This window comes from Vigna umbellata, chromosome 1 (assembly GCF_029865625.1).
Source record: "Vigna umbellata cultivar VRB3 chromosome 1, Vumbellata_1.0, whole genome shotgun sequence".
NCBI lineage: Eukaryota > Viridiplantae > Streptophyta > Magnoliopsida > Fabales > Fabaceae > Vigna > Vigna umbellata.
In genome coordinates, this window is record NC_142165.1 from 100,635,299 (window position 1) to 100,645,554 (window position 10,256).

General features: G+C 31.9%; 2 protein-coding genes across 3 annotated transcripts; both read left to right on the top strand.

Annotated features, from left to right (window-relative positions):
* On the top strand, positions 1-1,968 carry LOC124845294 (Ribosomal protein L36). The gene is made up of 3 exons (XM_047322367.2): positions 1-133; positions 560-716; positions 1,478-1,968. Exons 2-3 carry the CDS (start codon positions 565-567, stop codon positions 1,626-1,628), a joined length of 303 nt encoding a protein of 100 aa, XP_047178323.1. The 5' UTR covers positions 1-133; positions 560-564; the 3' UTR covers positions 1,629-1,968.
* Positions 1,969-6,131: 4,163 nt separating this feature from the next.
* LOC124845298 (uncharacterized) lies at positions 6,132-9,661 on the top strand. Of its 2 annotated transcripts, none has more exons than XM_047322372.2 (5): positions 6,132-6,471; positions 8,075-8,336; positions 8,651-8,741; positions 9,212-9,278; positions 9,364-9,661. In XM_047322372.2, the coding sequence occupies exons 2-5, from the start codon at positions 8,099-8,101 to the stop codon at positions 9,415-9,417; spliced, it is 450 nt and encodes a 149-aa protein (XP_047178328.1). In that variant the 5' UTR covers positions 6,132-6,471; positions 8,075-8,098; the 3' UTR covers positions 9,418-9,661. The 2 variants fall into 2 exon arrangements, with proteins under 2 accessions (XP_047178328.1, XP_047178327.1); XM_047322371.2 differs by having other exon boundaries at positions 6,134-6,471; positions 8,080-8,336.
* The last annotated feature ends 595 nt before the right edge of the window (positions 9,662-10,256 follow it).

Here is a 10,256-nt window from a genome sequence, read left to right on the forward strand (position 1 = left end):
CCTAGCCCAAAACCTTTTTTCTGCTTCTCCATCTACCCTCACCTTTGACGACTCCGCTTTGAAATCTTGTCATAGCTGTTTCAGTTGCCCTATACCCTCTCTCTTCACCTCTCACGCACTCTCTCACTACCAGGTTCGTCTCATTCCCGTGTTCCCGTTCTCAATCTCATTCGATTTTTTAAAATTATTCTGTGACCCACGTTTCGATTATCGCACAATTTGTTACTTATACATCTGATTAGAAGAAGATTATCAGTGACTCTATTTTATTAACCGCACACAATTTTGTTAACTTTCAATTTCGCACTATTTACCGATTAGGGATTTATTAGAAGCACTCACCATTTCGTTTGCTTCAGAATTTTTTTGTTTGCTTAGGTGCACAATTGTATAACTGATCAACATGGTTATGATACTGAAATTGATAGCTATATACTTAAATCCATTTTCTTATATTTACGTGCTGGTTGTGGCTTGTTTTGTTTCTATGAACCGTCTAAGGTGTATTGTAATGTGCTCCTGAATGATTATCGCTGCTTGCTGTTTTTCCCTTCTTCAGAAGCCATGAAGGTGCGGTCATCTGTAAAGAAGATGTGTACGTTTTGTCAGATAGTCAAACGTCGAGGACGTATCTATGTGATTTGCTCTGGGAACCCTAAGCACAAGCAACGGCAAGGCATGGCAACATTTGCAAGTGAAGTCCCACCTCCTCCCGTGTATGTGTTCTGTTTTCCTTTTCTTTTTCTGGTTCTGAATTGCCATGTGGTGTGCCGGTAGCTGTCGATTTTTAGGGATATCGTATTATAACTCAATTTTAGTTTTCTTGCAAGAGGAGTACTAGCAATACATTCAATAAATTCTTGTTTAGCATTTTCTTCAACATGCTCCTTGTTATTGAGGGAATTACATACCGTTTCCACTAAATAACTTGAGTATGCATTCTATCTTACACTGCGCATGTATTGTTTTCCGAACAATAATTTAGTTTAACTTCTATGCTCTTTCAGTATGAAAAATGTAAAGGTCAACCAATTAGAAATCTGATTAATTATGTCTCCTAGGATAATTGTTGTCGAAGTTAACAACTTGTGATTGAATGACTGAATGAAATCCTTATTCACTGTTAGTGTACAGACTATTTTCTCGTAGTAGGGTGTGTTGCCATAATTTCTTTTGCAATTCTCTGCAAATTCCACTTGCGATGGATATTCACTTGGACCAATGCTGTTGTGGATCTTCATGAATTTTCTTCTACTGTGCTTGTTTACAGTCCACCATAGAGAGATTGCTGATTTATGTTTCGTGTGCTCTTAATATAATATCTAGTCATTTCATACTGAAAATAATTATTGAATTCTCTTAAGTATTAACTTCTGAACATCCAAATGCTGCTCTAATTGTGTATGTTTCATGTGCTCTTGGTATAATACCTATTGAATTCTAGTTACTTGATTTCTGAACTCTGAAATCAATTCAGGTCCTCCTCAGAGACAAGTAGCTGCAAGATGGTACTTAAGCCCTTTCAAATTTTGAGACCAAGTATGATTTCTGCTACCCCTCAAAGGCACAGCTTGTCCACGTTGTACGGATGGAGGGTGGGATTGGCCTCTATTTTTTCTATGAAGTAGCAAAAATAATTAGTGACCTTGAAAGTCCGAACATAACAAGAAATAAGTGTGAAGAGATAGATAGTCAACGGTTATTTCTTTCTATTTGTTGATGAAGTTGTCTCAAACTTATTTTGTTATGCGCAAGCTATGTACCTCAAGAATTTTGTTTCTCCGTCAAGAATATGGTCATCAGAATGTAACCTCCTTAAAATAGTTGGCGTCCAGTGTTAACTAAATCAGCAGCCAACAATTGACAGGAATTTATTACTATAAACCTATACAGGGAGAAAAAATTGCTTTTAGGATAACTGTTTATATTTTAAAATTAAATAATAATAATATTCAGGCATTATTGTTACTAATTTTTTATTTTTTTAAAAATTAATAATTTTTCTCTGAGAAAGGTAGTTTATTTCTTTTGCATTATATATTACAAAAACAGTATGTTCTTTTTTTTAGAAAATGAGTATTGAATACCTTTTAACATGCTTTTTCAAATGTTTTTTTTCAGCTAAATTGAAAAGTGGTTTCAGTTAAACCAAATGTGCTTTAGATTATGAATGAATTTATTTTGGGAACGTTTTATGGTTTTGAATGAATTTGTTTTGGGGCGTTTCATGATTAAAACATGGTTTTAAAAAAATTGGATATTTTTAATTCTGTTTTTATTAACCTCCTTTCTTTATTTATGGTTAAGTACTCAAAATTTTATATTTTTAAATTAAGTTTTTATTGTTTATTTTTTCAGTTCAATGGGTTACATAATTTTTATTTTGGTTCGTCATTTAACTTAATGAAATAATAAAAGCATTTATTATTTTATATTAATTCTAATATTATTTGTACATTAATCACGTTTGTTAAATATAAAGACATAATTAAGATGATGGAAAAACATAATTATCATGTCATCTAAGTAAAAAAATAAAATTAATCACATATACAAATTTTGAGTACTCAATAAAGGAAAAAGGAAAATTAATTATGATATATTTGAAAATATTTAAATTTAAACTATTAAGTTTTAATTTTTTAAGAAGTACTTTTAAAAAAAATATAGTTTTGACAACTTTTTTTATCTTTTTAATGTTTTTCTTTAATAAATAATTAAATACAAAATTAGAAAGTAAATGATGCACATATTTGTCATGACATTCATAAAAAAAAAAGGTTTTAAAACAATATTCTTGTGTACTCAAATGACTTTTTTAATTTCTAATTAATATAAATAATAATAAATTCTGAAAACGATTGTTTAAAATTAAAATAGGAATAACCAACTTTTTTTATGGAATAAAATATAAGTGAAGTCAAAGTTTTGTTATTCAGCTTCTCTTCCTATTTGTTAAAATCTTATATATGTCTAAGGATGTTTAAACAAATAACACAAAATAAGAATGATAAATATACTTTAATATAGTTTTGTTAAAAAAAACATGGAATATATGAGTTAATTCGGTCTATTACGTGTATAGATCAATTTTGAGATTTCGATATAGATGAATTTTGAATTCGATTTATTAAGAATGTGATTTATCTGTATTGAACTCGTGGTAAGCTGAGATGATTTACAAACTCACCTAATTTTTTTAATAAGTATTTTTTATTGAATTAGTCATTTTATAAAATATCAAAAAGGAGAGTCTCATGAAATTATTTTTGTATGAAATAATTAAAAAACATGAAAAATCTATAAATCAATACTTAGTAACTCAAATTTTACCCCAAAACAAATTTGAACTCTTATCAAGCCACTAAAAATTTTGTTGAGAAGATTTTGTGATATTTTTGTATAAATGAAATATTATGTTTGATTGATCATAAATCTAATTTAAGACCCTTTCCCTTTATTTAGATTTGAACTAGAAATTTTTTATTATGTTTTTTAGTTGCAAAAAAAAACTTCAAATTAAGTGAGTCAGTGAGTCATCCCGTTTAACCCAATAACCCGTGGCGGACTGGGTTGAGTTCAAATTTTTTTGGTTTGCTAATATGTGAGTAATATTGGGTTGACTCACTAAGTGACAAACCCGTGATAGACCGAGCCGGTTGAATCAGGTAGCTTGTTTTGACAACACTACTTCAATATGTAAAAAGTAGGTATAAAATAGGTTAAGATAAACATTTCACATGCACTTATACATTTTCAACCACAAAATCACTTAATTGGTGTAGATGTAGTACTTCTTTTATCTCTTAAAATAGGTGATACCACCATTGCATAATGTACTACTATGAATTAGACTAGAGTTCAATAACTAGATAATAAACTCTCTTAGTTCAATCTCAACCAAAATAAAATTTAACTAATGTTCACGTGGAATCGAATGTACTTTGTAAAGTCGTTTTCTACTCTGACGAGCTCTTCATTACCCGATACTCGTTCTCTATGTCTCCTTCATCTCCTTTCGAATGGTGGGGTGCCTATAGAAGTCTTCCAACGCCCAAAATAGTACTTTGTCAGAGATTTTGGTCAAATCTGAATTAATACAAAAAATAAGGTCAAACAATGACTAAAATAATATTTATAGACATGCATTGTTGATCATGAGCCCTTATTCGAATACGCCATAGTTGTGAGCCCATTGGCTCAAACATTCAATGACCAATTTATCTGTGAGATATTGGACTTGTTTTTGACTAAGCTATCCAATGAGAAAGTGTCCCTGGTAGACATAAGGAGATATCGATATGCGGTACTTGACTTCATGACCAATGTTTTTATTAAAATAGATGTAGTCTTTGGTACAGAAAACATAGTACTCGATATTCAGTATTCGACTATGTAATCTATTCAAAAAGTATATAATAGTCATTTTATTGACTACTGAGTACCCAACACTAGTTACTTGATAAACAATATCATATATTTGTCTTAAATAAGTCAATCAAAGATGATAAGTACCAAGATCAAGGAGTTTCCGATAACATGTTACAAAAGATGGTAAATACCAAGGTGGAAGATTCTTTGGTAACATGCAATACAACTAACCATAACCATAAAGATGATGTAGTTGACCATGTTTGTTCTTCATCACACTCGGATGATAGGTTCCCTTGTTGAAAATTCTTTGAGCAAATTAGAATATCATCACATCCACCTCCAAGTATAAATGAATGAATGGAATGCATTATTCTTATATATAATAAATGATAAACATAACTTGAATTTTTGTATTATTAAGCTATACACTTCTCACAATACAAAACGCAAGAACTTGCATAAAATAATTTCATCACTCGCAACACAGGTAAATTTATCAACACGAACAGTTCAAATTACAAAGTATCATAATAAAATATATCATTCACACATCTTAAGATATACCTTTTCGTACACATACAAATAGTGTATGAAAACGTCAACAGTATATGTCTTAAGTTTTGAATGTTATCTTTTTTCTTTTCTATCTGTTTATATGACTTTTATAAAGTCTAAATACAATATATAAAGTTATTAATATGACTAACTCATTTGTTTACTATGGCTAATCATGACAATTTGGTTGTTTCTTATTAAAATGGTCATAACTTAATTTACACATTATTTTTTATTGAAACCAATATAACATTTATGAAGATACTTTTTCCTAATTCAGTACAAAATATTGTTTAAACATGGTTACAATGTTTAGAAAATGAAAGACATTATGTATCTCTTTCACCCATTCACACACTCTGTAAGCAAATATATGATACAATTTCCTTTTTGACAGAAATCTCAAATCTCTATAGACACAACCACACGACTAAGAGTGAGTTTTTTTTATACAATCTGTATCTCAATGCGTCTTCCTTATCTTATCTTTGTAGATATAACTAACCCATGTGGTACACATTAAAACTATTCCTACAATTTTTTTAGTTTAATTTTAAATACGAACATATGTTGTAGTGATAAATTTTAAACTTTAGCATTATAGTAATTGCAATTTGTAGCACAGAAAGAGAACCCTTAAAAGGAAAAACAAAAGTGTTTGGTAAAAAAATGATATGAAAATACAAAGAAACATAGAGCAGTAAAAAGTAGGTTAAAAAAAGTGTTTGTATGATGACAGATTACTGAAAATAAAGAAATAAATTGATTGGTCCAAAAGAAATAAAGTGTTGGGGTCAGATGTGTGAAGTAATAATTTGGCGAATACCAAAAACAAAATATTGTTCTGAGGAATCAAAGAAACGTAGGCACAAAATGAGCTGTACTCTTCATCCAAGTTCCAACATTTTTAAAAAAAATACAAGAATAAAAAAAGTTATTGTAAAAAATACATAAAAAATGAGAAAGTAAAAAAAAAATAAAACATGGTTAATAAGTTTTATATTTGGTCAGAAAAAAAAGTAATTTTTTTTGTGAATTGTAATTTGACGACTTGGTTGGACGTCCTTATCAAATGGTTCTAAAATGTGAAGATTAATATTTATTAATGGAGGTGGCAGGTGGCGATACGATGGTGTTGGTCTTAGGTATTATTGGTCAGAGTAAGAAGCAATAAAGGAGACACTAATAATTGGTATTCATCACTGCATTAGGTTATGTTCACTTCGTCTCTCACTACCAAAATCAAAACCTTACGGTGTTTCTGTTGTGATAATGGTAAAATTGGAATCAATGAATCAATAAAAAAGAAAAAAAGAAGCCAGGCAAGTGGTGTGTTATGTCAAGCGTCCGTTAAACGACAGACAGTGACAGTAGTGCAGCAGACACGATAAAATAAAAGGTAACAAACCCACTCGTTTATCAGTTTCCACTGCGAAATTTCCTTTCTTCTTCTTGTGGCTCTTTGCACCTCTCAAAATTCTATGTGGTCGTGGAGATGGTGATGATTACTGCTTGGATCGCTGACCTCTTCGCTTGTATGGGGTGAGCCCCTCCATTCCCAATATTGCTTTTATTTTTATTTTTTATATTCTTAGATTCTTTGATACTGTTGGCACATATAGATACATACACACATGAATATTTGTAATCAATTTTCTTGCTTTGATTCAATTCAATGAATGGGTTTCCGTTTTGGCCTTTTGGGTATATGGTCTGTCATGTGCGACCGAAACTTTAGATAAATTCTGGTTGGTATCAATTAGGAGTGGATTTGCCTTCCCCTTTCAATTGTTCGTGGAAAGGGTTCCGAGGTTTGCTATTTTGGATTAAAGTTCTCATCTTGTGAAACCGAGTTAGGTTTTTGGTGTTGACTACTCAAGGCAATGCAGTTTGTGTCGTATTTTGAAGCTGGCGTCGGTTGTTTCATCCTTGGTGTCTGTTGCTGTAAGGCGTTTGTTCGGTTATTGTTTGATGATTTGCCTTGCCAATTAAAAATGGACCGAGATTCATTCGCGGTTTAATGTTATTTTTCTTCCCAATGACTGATTACGGGAGGCTCAGCATTTGACTCCAATTTTAGTTATTGAAGCTGGCATTGATTAACGGATTGTAATTGCTGATTGAACATAAAGCAGAAGAGTGGTTTTCTACCTATTAGACTCCTTATTTAGTTCTTCCATTTTTTCCAATACCATAAGAAGTGGACTTTAAGCCTAATTCAACTCCATAAAATAGACTTGTAAAGTGAGTTTTGTATCCATTTATATACTCTAATTGGTCTTATCTCTAGTCGATACGGGAGTTTAGTCGATATGGGAGTTTAAGTGTTCAAATTATTTTAAAAGATAATGCCTTCAACAGAGCATTCATAGAAAAATAAGGATTGATTTTTCTTAAAAGGAGCTCGTTTCTATATTCTACAACATCCATTTATCACTAGTTGTGTTTAAAAGCATATCACAGGTCAATTTTAATATACTGCTAACATGATGAGGATGAAACACAATAGTTTCAAACATTCCTTTGATTGTGTAAAACTGTCTCCCGGATTTTGTGATTGTTTGGCTTTGCTGTGAAATCAATAAAAACTACTATTTTGTGTTGTAAAAAACACTTTTATTTTTTAAGGTGTTAGTCTGCTGGGTCAAAGTATTAAAAGTGAAAAATGTGCTATTTAGGTGAAGCTTCATTCTGATAATGCTCAGTGTTAGGCTCCTAACATTGTCACTTCCATTAAGGGTCAACATCCATGGAAGCTTCATTCTATGGATACTCAATGTGACACTGAGTCGGTGGTAGCCCTTTTCTCCTTGAGAAAGCTTTACTCATATCAGTATTCAGTCTGCACCTTAATTCAACCTATAAGTAACCCTTTCTGTACTTTAACTCAATGAAAGCACCCATTGTAAGGCTTAAGCACCAGAGGAGAATCCAACCCAATTGAGTAATCCATTTAGGTGGGAGAGTCTCAAGTTTAAGTTCCACAAGTAGTTTATCCTACTCAATGTGGAACTCCTAACATTTTGATAGTTGTAATTTGTAAGTAAACAAATCAGGATTGAAAGAAAGACATCACATAAGGAAAATATGCACTTGTCTTTACGTCGGCCTTCGGTTTTTCTGTTATTTAACTTGATTTATACAGAACAGTGGTTGCTTTGGATGTTGTATGAAACCAACACCAATAATTGCTGTGGATGAGCCGGCAAAGGGACTAAGAATTCAGGGGCAGACAGTGAGAAAACCACATATATCAGATGGTTTCTGGAGTTCAAGCACTTGTGATCTGGATAATGGCAACATTCAATCTCAGAGAAGTATCTCGTCTGTCAGTACATTAAATCAAATTCTCTATCATAGTGGTGGAACTTCTACTACAGGCACCAACTCTGAATTTGTAAACCCAGGCAAGTTCTATATTATATTTTTCTATTTCCCGTAGGAATTAATATTGAAATATTCATCTATACTTTTAGCATAACACGAACCCCATCCCGTACGATCCATTCATGTAACCAAGGTTTGCATGACAAAAATGTTGGAAATGATATGATATTTTTCACTTGGTTAGTTTTTGTTGTTCATTATTTGGATTTGGATAGATATGTTATGGTAATATCATTTTTTACTGTATACTGTTGTATATTGTTTGCAAGAATTACTTTCCTTATTTCCTTATTTAAGGGGAAAATAAAGGCATACATGCTGTTGCTTATTTCAGGTCTTCTTCTCTGGAACGAAAGTAGGCTTCAGTGGATTGGAAGTGAAAAATCTAGCAAGCCTAGCCAACAAAAACGTGAACCCAGACTGAAGTATGTCAAATGCATTTCATTTGGTCCCCGATTAAATGAATATTCTTTAAGCCACTCTAAATACACATGGGGCCATGATCTTAGCTTATTCACTTCATATTTTTTGGGGGCTGGTGAAACACTTAATAACTGTCGGAAGTTTTTATTTTCCGGTTCTTTTTTAACCTCATTGGACGAGAATTCGAAATACATCCTTATTCACTGTCAAATTGTAACATTTACGTTTTGCATGTAATGCCTTTTGGGGAAGTAGTGAGGTCTATTTTTCTTTCTCATTTGAGCGATTTAATAATAGTTGAAAGCACGAGGCATATTTTTAGATCTTGAAGCAAATATGATGCAAGTCAATATATTTTCTGTTTATATATATATACCCTTTTACAAAGCCAAAGTCTCCATCATATTTGCTTTCCCTTTTTCATAGTTTCTTCCATGTAGATGACTTATTAGTCATTGTGTTTGTTGTGTAGTTGGAATGCAACTTACGAAAGTTTGCTTGGGACTAGACAACCTTTCCCCAAGTCCATACCTTTATCTGTAAGTGGCCCGTGTATATTTTTGCTTGGATTTTTTACGTGAGATTGCAAAATTACAAATTGATAATTTGATTTTCCATAAATAGGAAATGGTCGAATTCCTGGTGGATGTTTGGGAACGTGAAGGGATGTATGGTTGAAACTTTGAGAAGTGAAACTGCCGAGTGCCTTTAAGTTTGTTTATATTTGAATGATGCATTTGACTCGTGAAAGGCTTTCCTGTATAGTTGTGCAGAGAATATTAAAAGATCAAACACAAGTTTGTTCTTCCTTTGTAATTTAAAACACTAAAGGCAATCCTTTTGTTTTTGCCCTCATGTAAATGAATCTATACCATTTTCAAACTAAAATCTGAATTGCTGAATGCAGAAGTTATTACTGTTACCTTTAAGGCTGTAACTATGCATTTATACATGAGTCAGGTCCTTGTCCTCCGACCCCTCCATGGCGTGGCTGTAACTATGCAACACCTGTTTTTCCTATTTAATATGTTTTCGGTTTTAACATTATTGGTTCATTTTCTATTTACTCCTTACTGGGAAAGTGGCTTTATACCATATTATGCCTCTGCATAATTATTTACTAGTGCTAGTTGGAAACTAAGAATGTTCATACATTACATAACTGTTTTGGGTAAATGTTCTTTATATAGAAATGTTTCCATAAGGTAATAGTTAAGAAAAAGGAGGAGCTGGTCATTTTTTTGGACTTCTGGTGTAAAGAGATGATGGTGTCACTTGTTGGAGTTTAACCCAGCTTCAAAAAGTATATTATGTTTTTAACAATATTGTATTAGTAGTGATAAAGGTTTCTCGACTTAATAATGGTTAACATTTAGTATAACATGATATTATTTATGTGTACATTGCTATTTTCTGTTTTGAAATTTATCCAATAAAGTGTCTTAAATTGGGTGTTATTTTTTCTGAATATACATTTTAGCTATCCATTGCAGACGAACCACAGCTGGGCCAAACAA